Source organism: Maylandia zebra, linkage group LG11 (genome assembly GCF_041146795.1).
Source record: "Maylandia zebra isolate NMK-2024a linkage group LG11, Mzebra_GT3a, whole genome shotgun sequence".
Taxonomy (NCBI): Eukaryota; Metazoa; Chordata; class Actinopteri; order Cichliformes; family Cichlidae; genus Maylandia; species Maylandia zebra.
The window spans coordinates 24,736,931-24,763,727 of record NC_135177.1 but is presented as its reverse complement, the minus strand read 5'-3'; the positions used below and the strand labels follow the sequence as shown (position 1 = coordinate 24,763,727).

The 26,797-nt window shown below is 42.7% G+C and overlaps 1 protein-coding gene across 5 annotated transcripts in view; it reads right to left on the bottom strand.

The window, feature by feature from the left end:
• Positions 1-23: 23 nt before the first annotated feature.
• The window catches only part of ddr1 (discoidin domain receptor tyrosine kinase 1), a 54,711-nt gene continuing 27,937 nt past the window's right edge, over positions 24-26,797 (bottom strand). For 2 of the 5 annotated variants that reach the window (XM_004550849.5, XM_004550847.5), the window contains exons 4-20: positions 24,212-24,287; positions 23,065-23,217; positions 22,099-22,246; positions 20,882-20,984; positions 19,728-19,914; positions 16,473-16,722; positions 14,735-14,890; positions 14,078-14,140; positions 12,808-12,974; positions 11,609-11,816; positions 10,604-10,723; positions 7,460-7,761; positions 7,244-7,371; positions 6,107-6,304; positions 5,737-6,004; positions 4,858-5,007; positions 24-3,281 (exon numbers count right to left, since the gene is read on the bottom strand). In XM_004550849.5, coding sequence (XP_004550906.3) covers positions 3,141-3,281; positions 4,858-5,007; positions 5,737-6,004; positions 6,107-6,304; positions 7,244-7,371; positions 7,460-7,761; positions 10,604-10,723; positions 11,609-11,816; positions 12,808-12,974; positions 14,078-14,140; positions 14,735-14,890; positions 16,473-16,722; positions 19,728-19,914; positions 20,882-20,984; positions 22,099-22,246; positions 23,065-23,217; positions 24,212-24,287 — 2,818 coding nt within the window. In that variant the 3' untranslated portion in view covers positions 24-3,140. The remainder of the gene's footprint in view (positions 3,282-4,857; positions 5,008-5,736; positions 6,005-6,106; positions 6,305-7,243; positions 7,372-7,459; positions 7,762-10,603; positions 10,724-11,608; positions 11,817-12,807; positions 12,975-14,077; positions 14,141-14,734; positions 14,891-16,472; positions 16,723-19,727; positions 19,915-20,881; positions 20,985-22,098; positions 22,247-23,064; positions 23,218-24,211; positions 24,288-26,797) is intronic. The other 3 variants (XM_004550848.5, XM_004550851.6, XM_004550850.5) reach the window with 3 other exon arrangements.

Below are 26,797 nucleotides of genomic sequence, written 5' to 3'. Positions count from 1 at the left end.
TGTAATTAATAACAAGCACACACTGATTTTGAAAAGATTAACTTTATTAAAACATCTACAAAAATAGACAACACAGTGAATTACAATAGCATCAACGTAGCAAGCGTTCTACACAAACACAGAAGACCCCCAGTTGGGACAGAGTTTATATATTAAATGAAATTGTAATTCTGTCCTTAAAATATGTACATACTGTGATTTTTCAGCTTCAGACAGAACGGGACAAAAATCAGACAACAAGGAGAGCCTAAGTACGTATAGTATATATAAAAAAATATGGGTTTAGTTAAACTACAGTGTATCAAAAAGGACTCGTATGGCACAACCATTCACCACCGGTGAATTTGTTACTTCATGATGTTGATCAGGACTGATTTACAGTGCTGCTCTGTCGGTTAGGTAGATGCACTGACTCTACCGCAGTCAGACTGGGTCATTCAATATAAAGTCAGCCAAATCTATATAGCTATATATATATAAAAAGTTTCCACCTGACCCCTCTGAATCAATATATTTTTGGTACAATAATTCTATTTAACAAAGGCATGCAAAATATTACATTCATACCATAAATATTTTAAGAGTTGGTTAAAACTCTGTGCTTATTTTATTTGTTCTTTTTTTCTAATTTTTTTTAGCCACTTAAGTAAAAGAGACAGATGAAATGGGTGAAAAACATTTTAGTTGTGATGTAAATATTAAATTGTTATTAATAAACCCCCACCGTCACAATCTGGAGCCAATACCTCGTATTTACTTAGCAAACTTTTTCTATAACCAATTTTAAGATGAACCTTGTGCAGAGTTTGCGTGTTCTCTCCCCTCTCTGGTTTTCTCCGGCAGTTCAAAGACGAGCGTGGGTTTGGGTAAGCCTGAATTGACAATAGGTGCGAATTTGAGCACGAATGGTTGTCTCTCTGTTAGCCCTGCAACAGACTGGCAATCCGTCCAGGGTATACCCTACTTTTACCCTATATCGACCCTCAATTGAACAAGTGGTAGAAGATAAATGTTTTTATTTTTAATTTAGTTTAACTTTTTGTATTTATTAAATAAGAACGTGTGAGTGAGTGAAGGTAGAATGAAACGCTGGTTGGAATTGACACTGGTGAGGACTCGAGTCTTTGGTACATGAGTTGCCTGCTCAGTCAAGTTGACTATAGGGGCGCTGGATCAATCGTAGCTCCTAAGCAAAACTACACTCATAATCTGTATGCTATAGAGAAACAGAAATAATGACAAGCAGCCTGGATGCCTGGATCTGATTTGCTCACAGGAGGAAAAAAAAAAAAAAGTGCATTCTGGGTAATGTTTCAAGGCTCATATAAGCATGTGGTTATAACAGATTCCTTTTTTCTTTGCTGTTGCTTCATTGTCTGCTCAGCTTGTGGCAGTTTTGTTTTGGCGCAGGACAACATGTTCCTTTTACTCGATCCAAGTTTTTTACCTCAGATTTTGACAGTTGGAATCAATTTTTTTCAGGTTTGACAGTGTTTTGTAACTATTCCCTGCACTTTTAGCATTTCCACGTCTCGAAAATGCTAAAACGATAATTTAAATTAAAAAGTGTAACATCTGAACCCTCGCCTATGTACTTTGAGTTCCTATTATTTGGAAAATATTCATAGTATGAAGTATGTACAGGATAAGCATGCATGCCACATTTTTTGTACAAAAATATCTGCTGGTTCTGATGGGCTCAGGTGGGAGGCACTGATTACTTTCCATGGAATGACCCGCTTAATATCGGATAAGACACATAATATCCTTCTGAACAACGACACAGTGATACATTTGGATGAATGGAAACAGATTACTGGACGACTAAACATGTCAGCGCATTAAAAAAAAAAAAAAATGAACAGAAGGTTGTCACACATTTCAAATTGAAGTAACTGAGGATGCCATTCCATTTAAAAAATAAAATATTTTACATCTAATGGTTTGGCGACGCTCTGTTGGAGAGGATTTTAAAAAAAGCATGTTTGACCTGCTTCTGTGATTCGCTTCGATCTCACTTTGGAAAAAAAAAAAAAAGCATTAGAATCCACATCAAAAGGAATCATCACAGAGATGAGTTTCATCACAGCCGGGGATTCGTGAAGGGTTTAAAGTGCAGCTGGTTTTTGGAATTTAAAAAAAAAAAAAAAAGTCTTTCCTTTTTGATGAGTCACAGCCAAAACACCCGAGCAGGTGCATCTGAAGTCCCGTCCACTGCCTGGCTGGTGTTACATCTGCTTGGAAAAGCTGTTCCAGTTTGTGGGAGCAGCAAAGGTGTAGCAGAGTCTCCTCTTCTGCACCTTTTTCTCAGGTTTGAGAAGTTCATACAACCTGTTTTGTTTTTTCTTTTTAAACTGTGGTTCAAAGATGAAGTTCAAATATTTATTTTTGGGGTTTTTGACTACGTTGTTGGTGTTGACTTGATCACATTGCAGAAATAGGGCTGCTGTTGTCTGGTCCACATCATTTCACATTAGTCCACTAAAACTGACAACTCTGGATGTGGGTCGCTACGTACGGATAAGGAGCTGAGATAAAAATGAAATCCATCACTGAGGTTCTAGCTCAGCCATGTCTGTGTGCAGTAATTTATACATACTATAAGTACTGACACAATACCTGTCTGTGTGTGTGTGTTTGTGTGTTTCTTCTCTAGACATGAGGCATTCTCTTAAAACTTTGCGGGTCATGTGACCCACACCTGTCATCCTGTGTGGAGATGCTGAAAAAAACACAATCATTAAACTTCATAACTGCTCCTGATTTCCTACGTTTACAGAGTGTTTCCTGTAACTGAGCTCCTTAACTCTACAGCACATAATCACCAGTCACAGAAACCCTCCATGAAGAAATTAGATCCTATGCAGACCGCACCCACCACCAGTACCAGCACCACCACCCGCGAGAAATGTAGCTTAAACTATGTTAAGAGGAAGTTAGCTTTGTCTTTGGGGTCTGATGTGGAATTAAAACCGAACCAGCGGTCTCTCAGCCCCATCCACCCAAAAAGTACAAAATATAAAAGCGAGCAACCCGGTCTCCCTTTTCGTCTGCCCCATATGTGTAGCCACCACCACGTCTTCCCACTGTGGGAAGTATGCATGAACGCACAAGCTCTTATTCTGCTCCTCTGCTTTACTTTACACCATGTTCATGGCGTCCTCCGTAAGAAAGGAGTGTATGTAAGCGAAAGATGGGCGGACCTTGCAGTCTCTGTTCCAGCAGCTCAACATGAGCTCGTAGAGACCCTGAGGACACACGGCTGGCCTGCTCAGATACACCTGTGGGAGAGAGGGAGAAAGGTGCAGGAAGAGATTAGAGATCAGAGGCATTGCTTTGTTATATAGTATATCGTTTCCACACGGTACAAAAATCCCCTGTTTTAAACATATGCAAAAGTTATGAGTTTTCTCTTATTTTGATTTAATCTGGAGTGCAATTTATATTTTTAGCCTGTGGATTTTTTTTTTACTTGTTTAGGAATTATGTGAATCATAAAAGTGTAGTCTAACTTCACCAGTGCATGCAGTTTTACCCTTTTAAACTCAAGGAAAAGATTTGGCCCAATGAACGACCACTAGGGGGCGCCAGATATCGGACGAGTTTATACTTTCAAATCACTTTACACAAAAATTAAATAAGCTAAAGTGGAAATATGTGGAAGAATTCAAGAAAAGAGACGGAACTGATAAAGTCTTGTATGATTAATCAAATATTGAAAAAAATAATAGAACAACAAAAATCAGCACACAGCAGACTCATATCTTTATATTTTTCTAAATGTGCAGGCCGAGGCAGAACGGTTACTGGGGAAACTTTATATATTATAAAAAAATCCAACAAAAGCACAAAGTGAGCACTATTTAACCCATCCCCTCTCTTGGGTAACCCCGGTTCCGCTTTTCTGAACTGAGTGGTTTCTGTCACGTTTCAGAACAAAGTGGCAGAAGTTAGTGAGGCGAAGAGGGTCATCAAAGCAAGTCTTTATGGGAGTGAAGAACTGTATGAAGAACAAACAGGATATCTGATGAATATTCTCATACAACTATGATACTGAATCTTTTTTCGGTACTTCTGAAACAAATAAAAATAAACAAACAAACATCCCACCGTTATTTAATAAATCACTGGAACATAAAAGGATCCAAGCTGAATTTCAGTTCTGTAAAAGCCAGCGCTGTAGCATCAGCAAACGCATGTTTTGTTTATTTAAAATCCTCCATCAATCCTTTCATCATCTTATCCACTTATCCAAAGTCAGGTTGTGATGGCAGTATCCTAAGCAGGGTATTCCAGGCAACCTTCTCCCCAGCCTCACTTTCCAGTTCCTCCTGGGAGATCTGAAGGCATCCACAGGTCAGGCAAGATATGTAATCTCTCCCGCAGGTTCTGGGTTTACCCCAAGGACTCTTCCCAGTTGGGCATTCGTGAAAAACCTCTAAAGGGAGGCGCCCAGGAGGCTTCTTAACCAGATGCTTGAACCACCTCAAGTAGCTCCTTTTGACATGCAGAGCAGATCTACGCTGAGATCCCTCCAGATGTCTGAGCTCCTACCTCTGAGGCTTAGTCCAGCCAGCCCGTGCAGCTTCCTCTGCAGGGTGGCCGTGTTTGCAACCTTACATGAAATCGGTCATTTGATGCAGTTTGTTTGTGCTTTTTTTTTTTTTTTTCCCAGGTCTGCTCAAATCACGATTAAGTTCACAGTTCGAAAGTGATATTTCAGCATATGATCACTAAACAGTAAAAACATGTTAAAGAGGTGGTTTCACCAGCTGGGATGGTGAATGGGACAAACAGTTAAGAAAAAGGATGGATGCTGTTTTAGTTCGTTTTAGTGTGTTTGCGTTTGAGATGTACCTGTCTGCCCTGGTCTCTGAAGAACTCGCCAGCATTGTCGATGACTTGTTCATCTGTGAGGGTGGAATACGGCTGCTCCTGACAAACGCTCAGCATCTCCCACAGAGTGACTCCGAACGCCCACACGTCGCTCGCCGTGGTGAACTTACCCTGTGATCAGACACCAACACACACCGACGCAGTCACCTTCGTTATCATAAACTCCATTACTGTAAAAGTAATCACATTGTATCATCTATGCTCAGCTTGTGGATCTGTTCTTTAAAATTTACTGACGGGATATTTGAGACATTTCACAGTTGGCCGGTAATTTCCTGTTTCTATTTTGGCTAAACTTTATGCTCTGTTACTGGTGTTTCCCCAAGGTGGACAGCGAAGCACTGTTCTGTGTGTAAGGGAGGTGGACCTACACGCACATCTGTACGGCTACCTTTCTGTGATCATTCATTGCCTCGAAAAACCGGCCTGTTATCATCATTAAGTTAATTTAACCCAAAAAGCCAGAAAATTCGAATTTCTTGAATTTATATTGAACGCTCTGATGAATAAATTAAATATCAGTTTCCATATATAAGTTTTAATGTATCTCACTGTAGCACTGCATGTGTTTGATTGTATAAATTCAGGGGGGAAAAACCCCATGTACACTGATGATGTCGAGGCCTCAAAAATTCCTGAATCTAATATGATTCACTTGCCGCCACATGACTGCATGTGTATGATGCATATAGGAAACATTAGGAAACTGAAGCCCCATAACTGCAAGTCAAACTGTGAACCACTGCAGTCAAATGTGGTCTAAGAAACTGCATAAAAAGAACAGTCATCTCCACGTTTGTTAATTAATCCAATATAAAGACAACATTCCTGTGCTCTCACCATGAGTATGCACTCCCAGGCCATCCAGCGTATTGGCAGCACGGCCCTGCCCTGGATCCTGTAGTAGTCTCCAGCGTACAAGTTCCTGCTCATGCCGAAGTCTGCGATCTTGATGTGACGCTCACCGCCTTGGTCCTCTCCGCTCTCGCCCCTCTCACCCCCAACCAGACAGTTACGTGTGGCCAGATCTCGGTGCACGAAGTTAAGCGAGGAGAGGAACTTCATTCCTGACGCAATCTGGCTGGCCATGGAAATGAGCGCTGGGTAACTGGAGGGAGGAAATTACAGATGGAAGAAAATAAAAACTGTTGCTTTGTGTGCGTCTGTGTGTGCTTTTAAGTATGTGTGTACATTTGTTCGCATGTCCTACCTGATGGTTGGCGTATTGTGTGAAGGTCCAGTTTTGTCCAGAAGCACTCGTTGGGACAAATACTGGTTCAAGTCTCCACACTCCATGTATTCGGTGACCATGCAGAGCGGATCACTGCTCACACACACTCCCAGCAGCCTGATTATGTTCGGGTCCTTCAAGCGAGACAGGATCTTCACCTCTTTCAGGAAGTCGTTCCTGTCGAGGTGAGAAGAAGTTGTTACATCAGAGATAAAAAAAAAAAAAAAAGAGAAACAATTCCTTCTCAGGCTTACTGTTAAAAAAAAAAAAAAAAAAAAAGCATACTTAAATATTTATCAAACAACATGTTTAATGTTAACTCTGGGTAAAGTGAGGAGGTTGCCGACCCCCTGTGGTCAATAATCAACACCTCCAGCCTGCAGCTCCTTGTGGCTTTCCACACTTTTCACTTCATTGATTTGTTTTTGCTGCTCAATATGTTTGTGTAGCTCTGGCTCTCACTAACCTCAAATATAAATCTGTGGGAAGATGTTCCCTGAACATAAGCTCACACGTGCTGATTTAATCTGCTCAGAGCAAAACTCCGGGAGAGCCGGAGTAAAGAAGCAGCAGGTGAAGGGAGTCAAACACCTACAAGTCTACAGACACCCAGAAACCTCATCTAGTTTGTGCACATATGGCCAAAAAAAACCTACAATTAGTTCCAAGACAGAAACATGTCATTAGAGGTCACAGACAGGGAGAGATGTCTGCACAGTGATAGGCATCAAATAAGCAGTTGAATTCTCTTAATTAACTTTTGATCCACAGAGATCAGAGAGAGAAGCAGGCATTTATTGTAGAGGCAGTAATCAGCTCGCTGTCACCAGCGAGTGGCTTGTGAGTGATTTGTACATGAAAACAAGGTTTGCTTTACAAAAATGGCAACAAACTTCTACTAAAGGTTAACACTTCAAATAAAACAGAGAACCTGAGAATATCCAATGATTTGTTTTCAAATGACCACTAAATACTCCTTGATAATTAAGAAACTTATTAGGTTCAAGGACCTCAGGAGGAAGCGTGAAAGACAAGTTAGGGTGGGATAACAGAAAGAACAATTGTGAATCACACTGAAGCCAGAGTCCAGGCTGAGGCACATATGATGCTACAGACCTGGCGTTCTTGGAGGCGTCTGGGCGCAGTATCTTCACAGCTACCAGAAGGGGGCGACCTTTTCTCACATTGAAGGGGAACTCCAGTGTAGGAAGGTCCTGAGGGCTCTCGATTTCACACAGGTGTACCTTTCACCCAAAAAATGAAAAAGGCAGGCACTGTTAAAGCACACTCACCCTTCTACCCACTGGAGTTACTTTTCATCTCATTTCTCACCTCTCCAAACTGCCCCTCCCCGAGCTTCTCCTTGAAGATGAGACACTGGCGCGGCAGCTCTGGAAGCGGGGCAGCATCAGCTCCGGGGCTTGAAGAGGCCAAGGCCGGAACAGCGTAGGTGTTGTTGCCACTGACACCTTGCAAGCTCACGATGTCTGCCTCGGCATAGTGGGGGACGCTGGGGGGCATCGGGGGAGACACGGGCGGAGAGAGAGAAGGGTAAGGAGGGGACCCGGGGTAGGGAGGAGGCTCATCCTGTGCTGGGGGGAAACCTTTCTCCATGTCAAAGTCCAGACCACAAGCTGAAGAGAGGAGGAAGATGCAGAGAGGCTGGATGAGACTGAGAAACTACTGTGAGAGAAGAAATGTGTAATCAAATACATTTTAAAAACAGAGCTGTCTCTAAACAGTTTGGGAATTATTGTTGTGAAGGGATGGATTGGATCATTTGAGACTTGTTCAATAACGTTCAGCACATCTACTAGAAGAGTAAAACAGGCAAACTGAGTGAAATCACACACAAAAGGTGTTTTGACCTCACAAATTCACCGTTGTAAATGAGCAAATGATGGGCCCACACAGCTGTGCAGTCATTCATCTGCCTGGACGCTGAGCTAAAGGAAGAATAACTCAGAAACTGTCATCCAACAGAAATTCCAGCGCACACTGGGGATCTCTAGATCGTCTTAATTTATTAAGAGTCATCAGCAATCACAAATTTGTGAGCTCGTTTCTCACTGCGGTTGTGTCTGGCATGCTCATTCACACAATGCAGTGATGGCAGGGGAGACTTTTGCTTAAGCAGACACACTGAATCACCCCCATAAGAAATAAATCACGGAGGTCTGTGACGTGAAAGGCGTGAAGGTGCTGTCAAAATCAGTGACACGCTCCTGACTGAAGGCTAAACTTTCTTACTTAAAAAACCCCAAAACCCTTTCATGTATTGCACAGCATCGGTCTATTCTGCTTAGATTTAAACCTAATTAAAATGTGCTGCTGCGCTTACTAATAGAATTTAAACAGCTCTGAAATATTTAATTTAACAAGGGGTAACTTTACATTCAACACAAACTCCTCTCATGAGGTTTCAACAGTTCATAAAAGTCAAACACTTGCGGGGAGTGTGGCCTTTGAATACTAAGTTGTTATATTTTTGTTAAAATAATAATGGGAACGATAAGAGACTTTTTAGTCCGCTTCAAGCTGAGCACCCACGGCCCCATGAATATTAATTATGTTTTAAACAACTGCTTAAATTCAGCATTTTGGACTTTATAATAATTAATGACAATTAAGTAAAAATTAAAATAAGCCACGTTGCAGTTCTGTACAGCTGTGATTGATTGCAAACAGCAGCATGCTAACAGGCTCACAGCGGCAGGACTAACATGTTAATTTTAAACAGGTAGCAAAACACAACGTGCACACGAGACTGGTCAAGATTAGTTTTACCGATTTTTGGCCATGAACCAAATTATTAGACAAATTAAAATTGTGACCAGATGACGTGAAGCGAAGGCATCACCGCATTTAGCCGTCGAGGCTAGTTTTATTGCGGTCCGTCCAATAATTAATGATTCAATCAAACCCACAAATGTGGAAGTCAATGGTGGGAACTGTGGAAGAGTCCAGGAACGACTGCAGACGTGGCGCCAGGATTACGATCCAGGACTGAGCCTTGTAATTAATTATTAATTCAGTGTTTTTAATAATGCTGCTTCTATTTATTAAAAACAGATAGACGTAAAGTTAAGAAAACAATGCTGTGATTTTTATTCTGCTGTGGATTGTGAAGACCAATGTAGGCTGACATTTAATTAAGCACCAAGTAGAGAAACAGAAAGACAGAAACTAGTGGGTGAGGTAGAAGAAATGCACATTGTTCTATTCAAACTTTGCTTTTGTGAAATGTCATTTGAAATTTTGAAAATAATAATTCACATTTTCTCTAATTTTGTCTCTAATACCACTTAGTACACAGCAACAAAAATTGTGACCTACTCAGAAGTAAGACGCTTAGAATTATTCGTCTGATAAAGTTTGTCACAATACTTCTTGTGATTTATGTCTTGTATACATTTGTCCTCTGATGTATTTTCTTTTTCTGTAAAATGAAGTTAAAAATGCAAGCTCACTAACAACAGTGAGCATAAATATTTGCAAACCAGCAAACAACACCGCTTGATCAATCACATGACGGTGACTCACTGCATTCAGCCATGCAGAGATGGTCAAGAGACCTGCTGAAGTTCAAACAGAGCATCATAATGAGGAAGAAATGTGATTTAACTGACTTTGAATGTGACACGGATGCTGGTGGCTGGTCTGAGTATTACAGAAGCTGCTGATCTGCTGGGATTTTCACACACAACCATTTCTGGGTTTACAGAGAATGAGCTCGAAGAGAGAAAATATCCAGTGACTCCTTTTTGAAGTCAGAGGTAAGAGGAGACTGGCCAGACTGCTTCAAGCTGATAGGAAGGCAAGAATAACTCAAATAACCACTCGTTATAAGCGAGGAGCATCTCTGAATGAAGAATGAAGAGAGAAGAGCATCTCTGAATGCACAACATTTTAAACCTTGAAGCAGATGGGCTACAGCAAAAAGACCACACTGGGTGCCAGTAGGGCACTTCTGAAGGCATAAAAAGGTGCAAACCTAATAAATTGGTCAGTAACTTAATTTCTCTTCATAAATAAAAGCTTTGAGTTGCTCAGTCACTCAGTGAAAGGTACAAACTACAGGGGGGGACCATCCAGTTGATCATTACAGCCATGCTGCTTAGTGCATCTAGCAGCAGCATGACTGCTAGTGTGACAGCTATGCTTTCAGCTTGGCTCAGCTCGCTGCAAGCTTTATAAAAAGAAAAAAGTCTGAGTCTGTTAGTCAGTGAACACTTTTAGAATTACCCAAGAGCCAAACCATCCCTTCAAACAAGCAATGAGTAATGTGAGTGGTGAGTGAATGAGAAATGAGTGGAGAGGTCAGACACATGCAAAATACACTAATTCTATGTAGGAAGAAATGTTTGTGTCTCGACTGCGACAGCACATCTGCCGTCTCGACTCAGTCACAGATGGATAGGTAGGTAATGAAGCAGGGGCCCCTCTTGACTGTTGGCCCAGTCTGAGGTCTCTTACCCTGGGGCACATTGAGGCTCTTTTCCCGAGCCTGTGTGGAGCTGGGGACGACTAATGCTCTCGAGCCTTTTCTGTGATCTGGTAGGAGCAGGTAATGGGCTGGGTTGTTTAACAGCAAGGCTGGGAGTGCACACATACACACACACACACACACACACACACACACACACAAGAGGATGCACGGGGCGAGGTGGGGTATACACAGGCACCACAAAGTGGATCGTACAACGCACAGAAAGTGGCACAAAGTACAAACACAGCAAAACAAAATACCAATGATTAGCATGACAATGTTAGCATATCCATCATAATAAAAGGGATGAGATGGGGTTGCGCTGGCACATGGAGCACAGAACAAAAGTGCATTGCAAAAACAGGCAAGTTAACGTAACTCAGGCAACAATCAAACATAACAAGAACCAGTGGATAAAATAATGTTTCTGTTACTCGTGTTATTTCAAATTCACACAGGCGCCTAGTAAAGATGGCATGCCGACTTCCTGCGGTACAATGCAAGCAAAGGAATGCCTTTTATTTCTTTACTCGTCTTTTCCCCCCTCCCTTGTTGCTTTTCTTCCCTTTTCCCAGAACAATAGCTCTTTTGTGCCCCCTCTGTGCTGTGCATCTTCATGGAGGCCCTCTCCCTGGCAGGGTGTTTAGTTTGATTTACTTTAGCATGGTGGAACGTGTTGTAAAACTATTGTTTTCTTGACATTCATGCCACATTTTTTCCCCCCGTCTCCAAATGTGTTTGCTTTCTGATATGATCAACAAAGCAATCCGTATAAACCACATACATTATTGTAGAAATTTACACACTGTACATGTGGAAGAGTGCATCGTTTCCAAGCCAGCTGCAAGTGGCTGATCAATCTTTGTCACCACATGTTTAGCATCAATCAAAACTAAGAGTGATTTCTTTGGATTGAGCAGCTACAACAGAAATCTTTAACCCCTCAATGAATCAAACATTTCCATCCATATCCTACATAACTGAATAGGTACCTGTGCTGTCTCTGTGATCTCGGGGCCGGAGCAGGGCGCTGGGCTCCTGATACTCCCCTTCTGCCTCTCTGTCGTGGTCTCGGTCATCTGGAAAAGTGTGGATGCGCTGGTAGCGACTCGAGTAGCTGTGGGTGTTGTTGATGACCACGTTGTCTGAGGGGACCGAAAGGTGAACCCGCAGCTCATCGCTGGACAGACTGCCTTGGGCCTGGGGAGGGCAGAGTATTCAGGCAATATAAATGCACCATCTGAGTCTCCGGAGCAGATGTGTGATCAAACCGTGAAAACGGGCACTGATCGTTACATAATTAGCATTAAATGTAAAATGATTCCCACTACACATCCAGATGGAAATGCAGAGTGTCTCTGCCAAAAGACTGGCAGTTGTTATCTCAGGATGCCATCAATCACTTAAAATTGGGTAAAAGGAACAGCTCAGGCTAATCACATTTCTCGCTTAGAGCCATTTATTCAGCAGAAAGTAGTTCCCCTTGAATCTGTTAACAGCAAAATTACCGTTTACCATTTTCGGTTCTCTAGAAAATTATCGTAATTTTTGAGGTTTTCAAGGCTTTCTGCAAAAGTAAACAAACATGTTTTAGCTGGAACGAGCGTGGGAAAAAACAAAAGTTTCAAAAGTTCGGCTAATAAAATCAGGACTATGTTTAAGAAGAAAAAGCCCACACTGCTCATTATGAGTATATAATGAGTTGGCTTTTCTGTAGAGCTGCTCATTTGAAGTATTACTATACTCGTGCACTAAAAGTATCCCACAGTGCACACATACTTTAAAATGGGCTGGATGTGGTGACCCTAAACCCTCCCTTACTTATACTGCAACACACCTGGGTTACTGGGGGCTTCCCATGATGCACTGAGTGTTTCCTTTTCACTTTCTGCATGTTTATACACCACTCTGCATTTAATCATTAGTCATTATTAACCTCTGTATCTCTTCCACGGTGTACCTTTGTCCTGTATCATCGTCATGTTGGAAAGTTTAACTGACTACACAGTAACCTACATAAAATTCCCAAAACAGGGAATAGGGGAACTGTGAATGAATGACTGACTTTGGATACAACCCAAGATCGGATGAATATAAACCACTTGGGATAAATAAGAAAATGTTTCATGAGCTGATCCTCCATGAGCGCCAGTTTAAAAAGGAATGCCATGTGACCCGAGTCTGGACCCACCTTTCCCAGTAACTTTTTCCAGTACTGCCTCCAAAGAATGACAACTATCACAGCCAGGAGCAGAAGGATGATGCCCACCAGGCAGCCAATCAGAATGGCTGTATTGCTGCTGTCGTCTTTAGCCACGGGAAGCCCCGCCCTTGGAGTAACAGCAGCAAACGCCGGCCCTGGAGAAGGCAAATAGAGGATGAAATGTTAGCATGTTTCCTTGATTTCCTAAAAGTTGCATGCGGGTCTGACGTCATGTCTATCGATCACCATGCAACACCGGGGTCTTCGTGTGTGGGTGTTTGTGAGAGACCGCACGCTGGTCTGAGTTAATGCTCTGGTCAGACTGCGAGGATTTGCTCTTTCGGCACAGTCACGCTCTCACTGAGGTCGCGGTTTCATCAGGCTTACAAAGCATCTGATAGGGATTGCCTGTGTGAGAATGCATTTAGTATGCCCGCTCATACCAGAGAGCTTCTCAGAGCCCGCTGCTGTGAGAACAGTATGTCAACACTGTTTGGCTTTATGCAGCGCTTTAAAGTCAACTATTAATCAGAATCAAGCAGCTATTTCTTCTCCTTTGAAGGTCAAATGTGGCGTGTAATTTGAAAGATGAATGAAAGAGTTTCCTCGGTACAGTTTAGTGTAAACTTTTGCCCATAAACAAACTCTTACAGGCAACAGAGAAACTCATGCAATATGGTGCATAATGCATTTCCGTAGATGTGCGCACATAAATGCATATCATCAACAAACACACACCTGCGCCCACGCTAATGCGCGCACATTTACCACCAATTGATACATTACAATGTCAGAGCAGAAGACGGCCCCTTTCTGTCTGTCACTTCAACACCATGCGGGTAATAAATAAACCCAAACAAAGCCCTTCAACCGCAGCCAGTAACGAGGACAAAGCAGCATACACGCCACAGAAAACCATTTCCAGCTTTCTAAAAAGCCTGTTATTGTCTAGCTGTGGAGACTAGAGCCAGTTCCCGAAAAACATGCAGTTTGTGAGACCACAGGAAGCCCAGTTGTTATTCATACATAAATAAATTTTACTATAGCTCGGTTAGTGTTTTCTCCTCCAGCTGTATATCTTCAAACCCAGGGGAGAGAGCCCGGTGCCAAAGACTGCCCCTGTAATCCTTCTCCCATTATACTTCATACTCTCTACCGAGCAATGGGACAGTTTTAAGATGTTGGAGGAGGGCCAGAGTGGATGGAGTTAGCTTCCCCACCCCTCTGATCGTCCCCTCTTCTCTTTTTTTCCTCTCACCTGAAAGCGTCCAGTTACCAGTGGTGTCCATCATGACAGCGGTGGTGGTGGTGGTGGGGGGTTCTGGAGGAGCGAGGGATGGACAAAGGAGGAAGGCATGAGAAGAAAAGTGATGGAGACTCAGAAGAGAGTGATGAGCAGAGGAAAAAAAGTCCTGGAAAGCAGAATTCTGCCTTTTTTCTTTTACTCCGATACAGCAATCTTTAAAGTTATTAAAAAAAAACCCATAATGAAACAATTGACCTTTAATTTTAAGCCTGATTTCTCCTTTAAATACAACACACTGTGTTAGATAAGGATCGGGCACAGAGGTTCAGGCAAAGAAATTTCAGAGCTCGTGATGACGACAGAGGCCAGTCAAACACGTGCCTCCTTTGGCGCTGCATGCCTCTGGATCTGCTTCATACGCATGACACAGATGCACTGCCAACATGCTTACACTCATGGCAACTGGAAAATAAGAGATAGGAGATGATAGAGAGATCAGGGGAATTAGAGATGTGGTAGAGCGCAGCATGGACCACGGAGGGGTAAATGAAAGAGCACGGCAGGTGATAAAAGGAGACAACAGAGAAGGAATGGTAAGTGGAAAGAGTGAGAGGGGAGATAAATGTTGGGGTGATGAGCAGAGGGATAGAGGGGAAGCGCAGGACTCACCAGTAGGCCCGGTAGTGGAATTGAAGGCACCGCGGCTCGATGTGGGAGCAGAGGAGGTGACATTAACAGGAGGAGGAGAAGATGATTTGGTGCCAGGAATCTTGGGAATATTTGGAGGAAATAAATCAGTGTCTGTGACATCCTCCTCAAACGGCTCTGAATAACCAAAAAGAGACAGAGGGGAGGGGGAGAAGTCAATTTAATGAAAATAAATCATGTTTTATGTGTTTAGAGGGTTTTGTGTGACGCAGCACACCTTCTGGTAGCCCTCAGCTGTGAGGAAACAGTGACTGTGGTCACAGCTGGTTGTTATTCCAGAGAAAGCCAATTCATTTCATTGGATTTAATTACCTTGTTTTTGACTGGGAACTGATCCTTTCCTTATCGATTAGCATGACTGATTGTGTTAGCTCACTAACCCTCGGCAGGTAATCAAATAACATACTCTGCTTTGTTTGCACAACACAGCCAGCATCTCGGTCTTGTAGCTCACGTATGACTAAATGTTAATGCAGGAGTCGACCGGGGAGCTGGAAGGAGTTCGGTTTGTGAAAGTTGACAGCAGAGGAGCTCTGAGCATACTCTCAGCTGCTGAATGCAGAATGAATGAGCGCCGAATGTTTATATGGACCCCCTAATGTGAGAGATAGACTGTAGACATACGTGATTAGAGGGTGTAAGGAACATCTGACTCTGAAATTACCTCTAAGCCAGCAATGCTAGCCCGGTGGATAGTTGAGTAACAGGTTATCAACCAGGCCGACCGCTTTGTGATGCCAGATGTGAGCCAGCTCTAACTAACACAGCATACAGCTGCATTTGTCGGTAGTTTTGTGAATAAAGTCCGTTACAGACTTTGTGCGACCTTTCTTTACGTGTCAGACGTTTGAACCAAACCTCATTTGGTCATTTATCACCAGTGTGGCTCGAGTCCAGCAGCAAGACGTGTCAGGCCACTGCTGGGTCCACTGATCTGAGCCACCTGAGTTTGGTGAGATAACTCGGCTGATTCTTATCCAACTACACCTGACAGTGTTTTTAACTAGAAAAGACAGCTTAATTAGTCACAGTAATCTGAAGCTGAGAGCAGAGGAGTCCTCTATCCGACTTTGACTCAGATAGGCATGAAACTCATCTTTCTCTGTTCGCCTTCATGCTGCGCCTGATTGTTGGAACCTAGACACAGATAATGAAGACAACAGATGGAGGGAAAATAGTCACTTTTTTAAAAATAGTGTTTTAGATCAGGTAGAAAAGAACGAACGCTAATTATGTTCACAGATGGGCTGCTTTGGGTTTTTAAAATTCTGAATAGGAAAGTACTGATAATGTCTCAGAGAATAGCATGATTTTTCTGTTCATGTCCAAAAGAGGACTCTCAAATGCTGAACATGTTGATCAGTTAAAAGGCTGAAAGCTTCACTCTAAAAGCCACAGCAGCTCCACTTTACTTAAATTTTACACTGAACACCTGAGGAAAGCTGATTGCTGTAGCATGGATGAAAATCCAATCTCTCACAGGTCGGTATTTTTTTGGCTTTTTGTTTTGGTGCCATCTATATTTAGCCTTTCCCTAGACAAAGCTAAATCTCAGCTTGACTTCCACGATAGTGCAAGTTGCTAGGATATGTGTGATGTAAGCGCCTAGCGTCTATAGAAGCAATAACCGCCTGCCAGAGTGGCTAAAATACACATCTCACAGATGAAAAAAATGGACAAACTCAATTCTGTTTCCTACCAGAGAGGAAAGATATCTCGCTGATGAGCAGCCAACGGTCGGCAAAGTAGAATTTGCAGCGGAGGATCTGAGCCGGCCGGCCGCCCAGTGGGAGAGAGATGGGTCGTGACGAGGGGTCTTTTAGATCCTCGAGGGGCACAGGCAAGGTGAGGGCAGGAGAGGACCATGGCTGGAGGATGCCAGGCTTAAAAAGGCACTCCACTTTGCTGAAAACTCTGACACCCTGTGTGTGACGGTTATTACTGTGCACCTAGAGGAAGGAGAAAATTGTGTGAGTGCAGAGAAGCAAAAAAAGAAAGAAAAAGTTGCAATCAGTTACAAAATCTTTTCACTACCTATAGCTCATGGAAATATCTGGAAAACCTTTAGACCTTTGTCATTCATTATCCGCGGAAAGGCAGGAAGAGATTAAATTAACGCACAAAATTAATGACACATTCTCTTTCTGTTGAGCCATAATTGCTTTGGCACGACTTAGAGCAGAGCCGGGCTGCAAATTAACAAAATTAGAACACAGGAGGAGAGAAGGAGGGTAGAAGAAAAGAAAGTGTATGACAGAAGAGAAGAGAATAGAGGATATATCTTCTCTGTTTTACAAGCAGGGAAAGGCCAAAGACGGAAGAATCCATAAAAGCTGAATTAATATACGAGGAGTCGTTGTGGCTGGAAGCGGAAAGAGGAGCTTGACAAGAAGAGACGAGGATGTGGGGGAAGATGGAGGTTGGTCAATTGAGGTCAAAAGTATAGATCTAAGAGACTGAAAATTAAGAACGAGACAGAAAAAAAAATCCCCTCTTAGAGAGCAGAAGCTGTTCTGACAGGTTAGCTGTAAACCTTACACACTGAAAGGCCAGCTGCTCTAACCTAATCCACGTGTTAAGTCTCTCTCACACACACACGGCGTGCAAGTGTTTCTGTTTGGAAAGGGGACAGAATGGGGTGTGTGGGTATGCACTGGAAGCTGGTGGTAGAGGTAGAGCTCTGATAAGTCAACAGAAATAAGGAAATTTACTACTCCTTCAGGGAATGCAGCTGCAAAAGCTTAATGTAAGACACACGTTAAGAAATCAAGGGATATATTTGTCTACGTCCACATGCACGGGCAAAAATCTTGGACAAAAAGGCCCAAAGAACAGAACAGAAACTTTAGAAAATGTGTAAGAAGTGCAGGTTATGGCTGACAAAATGTCAAAGGGCAGATTTCTCTTATTAAACACAGTTTGAGGAAGTGCGGTCTTCAGAGACGAGTCAAGCCAGAATCAGGTTCAGGTTCCCTCTCCTTGTTTATTTGACCTGTGTGTCTGACATATCCGCTCGGGCAGGCTAGTGTAACGCTGCGTGTCAGTTGAGGTTAGTGTATGAAAACGACTGGGGAAAAGGCAAGAAAAACAGGATAAGCGTAGGAAAAACACCACGAATACCGCTGGGAGAGATTTTTAAAAGGTAACAGAGGTAAACTGTGGAAAAACACGTGGAAAAAGAAAATAAAGATTCAAAAAATGTTCAGTCACTGTCAGGAGATTTTAGAGTAATTACTTGTGCCCTTTTTAAGGCATGCAGGCTGTTCAATCCACAGAGATGTATATGGTGCTTCTCACCCAAACCGACATTCCAGTCCGCGTCCAATGAGACAACACAGTTATAATTCAAACTGGGTTGCTTCACACCATTATCCCCCTCATTGCTCCACAAACTAACCCCAAAAGCCGCACAGACGCACAAACAGACTGTGATGCAATTTGGTGGCTCCCAGAGAGACGAGCACTGATGCACTGTCCCATCATAAACAATGGCACATTCAAACTAATTAAATGGCTGCAGAGCTATTCCAGTAAAAATGTTGCTTCCTGACGCTGCAGATAAAGGAACTTAGTGCTGTTTAAAAAGAGAGACACACAGACACATAACGGTGCTGATGGAGTTCGTTTTAGGGCCCGAGCTGCTTGGAGACAAAGGAATTTCTAAGCAGTTTCATCAGATGGAGAAATGGGACATGATTGTTTTGGGCTAATGAGATAATTAATCAACCAAAACAATGTATTAATTACAAATACTTCTTTGTCAAGTCAATGGCCTGTTCATAACACAGGAAGACAGGAAGACAGACACAGAGCAGTTAACAAAAGTTAACATTTTTGTGCCTTCGAGAAGCTGGACGCATCGAGGTGCTTCGAACGTTCAGACTGTAGCCCATAAAAAAGAAAGTTTGATTCGACTGCTGTCTGGTTTTCTCAACTTAAGTTGTTTTGGAGGGTTTTTTTGGCAGACAGTTAGAAAAAAAGATCTTCATTTTAAGCTGAAAAGGATGATATGCATCAAAGACGCCCCATTTACTGAGCCGTGCTTTGAAATGTATCACACAGACAAAGAGACTCCTGTTGGATGGAAACTGTGGAGGGTTTAACTGCCAAAAAAATAAATATCAACTACATAAATACATTTATATGATCTTAAATGCACCAATCAATTTAACTGTTATATATAGAGAGAAATCTCAGTTTTAATAAGCTCCTGTGTTCCTTTCCCTCCTGGTACTGATTGCCCTGTTTATACATGTATGATTTTTCCTTTGTATTTTCCCTCATATTTATTCCCCAAAATGTATTTATTTTTGTGTTCGTTCTTTATGCATTTCTGCTTATAAAGGGGGGATTATTCAAAGTGTAACTGCACCAGCCAGAACAAAGCTATTCGTTTTCTACCAGCGGGAATACACGCAAAGAAAAAAACAATACAGAAATAAATCCATAAATAAATGAGTATTTCTTAAATTAATATTAATACATGGACGTGTGAATAAACAGGGGAGAGCAGGAGGAAGTAAATGGAAACCATTTATGCCACATTTTCTTTAATAAGTCAAGGTCTATGTTCAATTTTAAACTGTAAAAATGTAGATTTTAATGATATTTACAGACTCTTTCTTTCATTTACTATGGCAGTTTCACATCTCCATGAACAAAGTCCTGCCATGTCCTCTTAACCATTCACCCAAAACAAAAACACAGGAAATGCACTGAAATGTGACCTGATATGAGATTATCTCAACACATGAAAAACTGGTTTGCGATAAAATGAGTGACGATTTCTAAAGATGATCATTCTTACAAGGTGGATCTCCTCCAAGGCACAGACCATTGACTATCGCTTTTAGCCGCAACGGCATCTCTGATTTACACTATCTGCAGAGGTAACAACGCCCTGCACAGATTTATACACGCACTACTGCACACAAGCACAACTTCGAGTGCCTACCTGCATGTGGTGGAAGACTCGTGGTTTCTCAAAGTGGAACTCAATATCCACGCTGCCTTGCCCGAGGGATTCCCGGCTCCAGCCCAGGTAGTCATACCCAGGCCACACCCTCAACTCCTTAGTCTTTGTAAAGTCGTCTCCTCCCAGGACACCGTCACACAGCTGACCAAGCCCTCCAAACTGTATCCTGCACACAAACAAGCAACAGGTAGCTGTAGCTAAAGAGGTAGTGCAAAGTGTTGAAGTGTCCTCGGGCACTTATTGCATTGCTACTGAACCCCAAATTGGCTTTTGTGCGCACCAGAGGTTAAAAGAAAAAAGAGAGAGAGAAAAAGTGTATAATGGCACAGAATAAAGCACCAATTGTGTGTCTGAGTGTGGCTTTTAGAGCTCAGTAAGAAAAGAAAGTGCTTTGTAAGGACCCGTACATTTACCATTTAAAGCAGAAATAAAGCTGTGTGCACGAGGATGCACACACACTAACACAAGTTCAAACACAAACCTTAACCCCACTTCGTTTTCCCCCTACAAACACACACCTCAGCAAACAGCAAACACTAAGCAACAGAACTGGATCCCCAAACAGTTCCCCCCACTGCCGACCATATGAGCCCTCGCCCGTGCGTTTTGCTACGGGAGCGTCTGGATTACATCAAAAGTGCTACATCACTGGCTAACAAAACATTTCAGCCCCATTAAGCGCACAGCCCACGCAAGGGTGGACACCACCCCCATTTCCCCCCCCTCCATGGCTCCCTACCAAAAACCTCACGGCCAGGAAACATGCCTCAAATCCCCGAACAACTAAAGAAAATAATGTCATTCCCTTTCGATTAGGCCGACTGGATAAACCTCATGAGAGGATTTGGCTTCAGAGCTAGCAGATGTGATAAGCACAGTTTTTGTTACTCCATTGATGAAGTCACAAATATCATCATGATAGCGCTTCACCCCACATTTCTGGGTGTCACTAATGTGGTGTGAATTGTTGTCATGATCATATTTCACATTTGCCGCTGCAGTGCCGTGATTTATAAACGAGGCCATGCCTGCACATTTCCATTAAAGCGAAATCCAGGCGTTTATGGAAATCCAGCATACTTGTGCATAAAAATGAAAATGGAAAAGATGCTCGGAGCAGATGTACGTCTTACCCTTGTTCCGTGCTCCCATCATAGGTGGAGTCGTTGAGATACACAGACATGCCGGGCAGCTGCATAACATGACCCACTGGAGCTGTGTAAGCCTTCAACCCATCTGAAACACGGCAAGACGGGAAGAAATATTAGTCGAGAGGTCCTTGAAACAAGCATTTTTTTTCCCGTTTTCATTGTGAGTAGTTCAACATGTACAGAGCCAACAGAAATCCCAGCTGCAGGGAAGAACTGCTACAGCTGGATTTCAAGCAGTAAAACAAACTAAAAGGCCAGCTTCTCGGGCCTGCTTGGCCCAGTCACCATCCACCAGCGGAACTCGAGCCTCCTTGCCTCTAATGTACACCTAATCAGCCCACTCCCTGAGAACAGAGGTGACGTCAGTAACGCTGACTCCAGCCCGGTGCTTTGCTACCCAAAATAAACAATTCTTCACATAACATATGTGCAGCACACCCTGATTGCACATAAACATGTGTCTTTAGATGTGAGTATTTGCAGGTACCGGTGTGCGAGTGCTTGAGAGCCAAGCAGGTCCAAAGTTAAAGCTAAGGAATAATAATGGGGTGACATTGTGCTGCCTCTCTAAAATCTGATATGGAATGAAATAAAAGGTCAAATATGTATAATTTGACCTTTTATTTCATTCCATATCAGACTTTAGAGAGGCAGCATTACATTGTGTAGATTCTGCATAATCTCCAGCCCGTAGGAAAAACGAAAAGGGAAAAGAGCCGAAAGCCACATTCAAGCATATTTCAGAGGGATGGTGTCCCTGAAGACACAGACCGGGAACTGGTCTTTTAGTGCCAGTGGCAGTTGTGATTTACTGACAACCCAGTGAGCGTCTGAGGGAGGTGGGTGGGGCAGGATAGGAGACATAAATACTCAGTGAGTCAGTGTTGTGCTTCAGCAAACATGGAGACCAACACCATTCATCAATATGGGGCTTCTTTTATTTGGCCAAATCCCACAAAGGCTGTAAATTTGAATGCCTCAATTCGATGTATGGAATGCATGGAAAAAAAACAACCCACACACTTGTGATCATTACCATCTGATACAGGATCAAATCTGGGACGACAGCCAGCTAAGCCATCTTCACCATATGAAATATTTTATCTAAACTGGAGGGCACGCATCGCCTAGCACAGACAAAACGAGTGTTCGTAAAATCGGGGACGTTGTCCATCAAATCCACGCTCATACACACTCACCGTTCCAAAGGCAGCCATAGAGCTCCACCCGAAGACAAACGCTCATAACCCGGTCGGCGAGGGGGTAGAATCGCACCATGCGAGCCACAATGGGAGGTCCGAGGTCTTTCAGCACAACATCATAGGTGTTCTCATTACCAGACACCACCTAGGGGAGAGCAGTTCAAATATTCAATCACACAGCATGTTGTTCGCCTCTGCTAATAACTGTAAGGTTGAATAAATCCACACCTTAAGGCGCCCAGATTTTATTCAGAGTGCATTTTCTGAATTTGTTAATCCAAGAGGAGCTGAAATGAACCGACTGAACTTTTTCTTTAATACATAAAGGTGCAAAGAATGATTGATTTGAGAGGTTAGAGCCGCAGGCTGTTTTTAGATGAAACACATTAACGCAAAAAACATTACTTCGGTTTGCAGTTTCTCAATATTTGTTGTGTGTCAATATAAGGTCCAGAATAGTAAATGCAAGTGAGAGCCAAACAGTGTAACCTTCCTTAAACATTTTGTTGTCGGAGTTTGTAATTCCCAAGCTGCCATGTAAGAGTGGTACAAAACACAGAGTACCATGTATCACCAAATCAAATATTCAACAGATGCAATAATAGAGGCTTTAAAAGAATATAAACTCTGCACATGCATTCGTTGCATTGTTCAGCCGGAAGCTTGGCTTAGTTCCAAACTGCTCAACTTCACAATGAATAATAAGTAAATCAAATGCAAATGAATTATACAGATAGCTGTGATTAACACTTCATTTATACTCAACAGCCCCAGGATATTAAGTCGTATCCTATCAATAATGGAGTCGCCCTCAGCAGTATGTTTCTTGTGTTGACACCCCACTTGCTCATTTAATGACATTCAAACTGTTATTTCGCTCCATTTGTTTACCAGGCGTGACAGAAACAGAGGGATCCAGTTCATTTGTAATCAAGGCGAGGACGTGAGAAAAATCCCACTTACATCTTGGCCCCAGCGGTCCTTCCAGGTGATCCATTTCTCTCCATCTCGGGAATAGCGGAGCCGGTAACTGCGTGCAAATTCCTGACCGTGCCCATCAGCGTGGCGACCTTGAGTGCCGACCAGAGCCAGGAAGTGGAGTCTGCGCAGGTCAATCTACAGATGACAGATGATCATAACGTATGTCACTCAGAAAGCTGGAAATGCCAACAAGATTTAAAAGTACTGGGATGCTTCCAAACTCACCTACATTTACTCATATTGTTCAATTTCAATATATTTTAGGACTTATTTTCATATGCTTACGATAGTCTAAAAAGTGTGTGCTCAGAATGCAAAGAGCTGATTTGGGAGGATATCGATGACCTTGATGTAGAGAAAAGATGATTAGCGCGGTCTAGACTGACAAATATGTGTTCTTGTAAGATTACAGTTAAGAGCTTCTTCACCACTGCAATTTCAATGATTTTTAAAGATAGAAAGGAGAACTCATGAAGAGCATAAAGAGATCTTATCTGTCTTTCAGTATCTACTAAAAGCTGGGAGTGACACACGCATGCATTAGGAGAAGAAAAAGGAAAACAGCGACCCTGCTTCTGCCCAGATGTAACAAACACAACGACTGGTAAAATAAAATCCTATCTTTGTTGCACTTTTTGCACAACTGTAACAAACATCCATCCACCCGATTTCTTAACCTTTGGAGTCTATCCTAACTGTGATGGGTGAGATGCTGTGTATGGCCCGGACGAATCACCAGTCCATCACAGGGACTAACACAGAGAGAAAGGCAACCTTCGCATTCACATTCATTCATGTTTGTAGCTGTGGGAGGAAACCAGAGTTCCTGGAAGCAGAAAAAAAAACCGCACATGCACAAGGAGAAAACGCAGACTCCACATTTTTTTCCTAAATGTTTAAACAGTATATTTGCACTTTATTATTATGCCCAACGAAACCTTATAGCTTCTGTAAAACCACCTCAAAGTAAAAATCTGTCTGAATTATTGAACAGACTTTTATAACGGTTACAAATGCACTCAGACCTCGTTAATCATTAAATATCAATCAATACCTTTCACCAAACCAGCAGCCGTAGTGAGCAATAAGTGCACCTGCATATCAGAGCAGAAAAAGATGAGCATCCCACCTGAAGGTACTCTGATCCGCTGGGGAACACGGATCCTAATGGACACCACGCTCCGTCCCCCTCTCCAGTACTCAACCTGAGAAAGAGACGGAGATAGAGAGAGATGATAATGTCAGATAACAGTAAAGGAAAACAAACTGCAAGTTGTTTAAAGCGAAAAACACAAATCGTAAGCTCACGAAATCCCAGTCCCACACGCAAACACTCGCACGCAGATAGAAACATGACTACCGGCAGACTGCATCAAATCCCCGAGTGCCGGCAGTGTGCAGAGGTACAAGTGAGAATTCAGCACAAACAGTCCAGTCCTCCACCAGCACAAATTGGATTTTACAGCAGCCAAACATTCACATATAAATATGACAACACTCTCTGAAAAAGAGAGAAAGATGCATAAAAACTGGAAATGGCTAAAGACAGAGAGACTGAGAAAACCTGCAGAGCCCTGTTATTACTGTATATTGATTTTTAGTTGATGTTGAATCTGTTTTTAATTTCACTTTAGGGTCCAGAGTGAATTTCCTGCTTTCAGTGTTTAAAAATGTTGGTTTCAGTTTTTATATATAGTTTTTATATGCATATATATTTATGTATTTTGCATTAGAGTTTGTTTATTTGTCTAGAATGTGGTTTCAGTTTTCAAAAGTCTAGTTTTTATCTTGAAATGTTTTTGCGCACTCCGTTTAGTTTAGTTAACCAACCTCATGGAAAAAGCAGAGAACACAAGCGGCTCATGAAGAGAGGAAACGAGATGAAAGGAGCAGAGTGAAAATTACCGGCTCCTCCACATTCTTCAAACCTCACAACAAGATCTGTGTGGTGTCGAGCGTCAGGACCAATCTTTGCTCGCAGGCCTGCCACGACCACACACGCACCAAAGGTTTTCACTCAGCCCAAACCCTAACCCTGAGAAGAAAAGTTCATAGCAGCACCGCGGAGCAGCCGCACGACGACCACAAATTTGGCTGTGTGCGACTCCGACTCGTACCGAGGAGCTTTGGAACAGACGCCAGGCCACAACCGCGCTCTGACCACCGTGGGGCTTCTCTCAAAATGAAAGCTGCTGCTCAGACCACCAAAACAAATCACTGGATCAACTCGGTCGCACTGACAGCCATGCTTGGACTTTAATCACTCCCGTTCTCCCCTCAGCGGGTGAGATCATGCTGCTGGGAACCACAAGATGATATCAACACATTAGGGCTCCACCAAGTGTCCTCTAATGGAGAGAGGATGAGGAGGGAGAGCTAGCGTGCACCAGCCAGCATGGATAACATTACAGAACAGCGCTCTGCCAAGTAACTCATTTTTCTCCTGTCTCACTGTGTGTCTGTCTTTTGATTCCTCCCTAAATACCAGCCAACTCTTCATTCGTCTCCCATTGTTCACAGCTCACTCATTCCCTCCATCATTTCCTCTCTCACTCCAACCAATAAGCTGGTATTCCACTGGCCAAGAGTAATCACCTACCAGCTCTGCATCTCTCCCTCCACACACCACCCTCCCTCAAAAACCCTGCTTTCAGATTAATTTCCCCCCTACCTTTCAGCACGCCATTGCAGCGATCCACCTCACACTTATTTTATTTATTTATTTTTTTTAATCTTCATGTCCGCTGCTCTCTCTGTTTTCTCTCTTTTTGGATCTCCCTAATGTGCCTTAAAAAGAGGCTGCACTAATAATCATTTCCACATGGTTAGACGCTCTGCCAAGAGACCCAACCCAGCAAGCTGATGGAGGCAAGTGAACCCAAACACACACATGCACGATCCCACAGATTACACGTGGCGGTAACATGTTGCAGACCTTACAGCCAGACAGATAAGGTGGTGATCTAATTACCAAGTAGGTTTTAAGAAGACACACACAAACTATCATCTTCCACCTTAATCTAATAAACCTGCTAAAAATTACTTTAGCACGGTGCCAACAGACTGAAAATAAGACAGCACATCAGCCTGGCATGAGCACTGGAATATCTCATTCCTGTGGAAGAGAGATCGCTTCAATTTTGCTCAGCAAGTTTAAATACAACAGCAGCTCTTTTACAGAGTATGACAAGTGGCCAGCGTGACATCTTGACTCCTGAAAGAGATGATAACGCAGCCTGATAATTGGGCCCAATTACCATTTTGCTGTACTTAAAGACTCTGTATACGATTAGCTGAACAAATCAGAAATGTGGGCGGCAATTCAGACGGGCGCTACCAGGCTATTAAATCCGCCCTATCAAGTAGAAACCAGCTGAGATCCCAGTCGGTGCTGCTATTCAAAGAGGTGATTATGTTTTCTTTATAAGAAGCTTTCTCCCGTGGCTGGCTTGGAAAGAAAAAGCAACCCAATTTTAGAAGCACCACACCTGTGGTTTTGCGTGCGTCAATCCATTACACCTCACATCAACCCTAATCATTCTGCTCTCAAAGCATCCATTAGCATTTTTCCCTACTTCTCCAGGCGTCTAATTGTTCTTTTTGATCTCAATACGGTGTGAAAATCAAATCGCACGCTCTGAGAAGTTATTCGAGTTACGTAATCCGTCACAGCGAACATCAAGTCTGTATTCATTTTGTCACTGTTACACTTTCA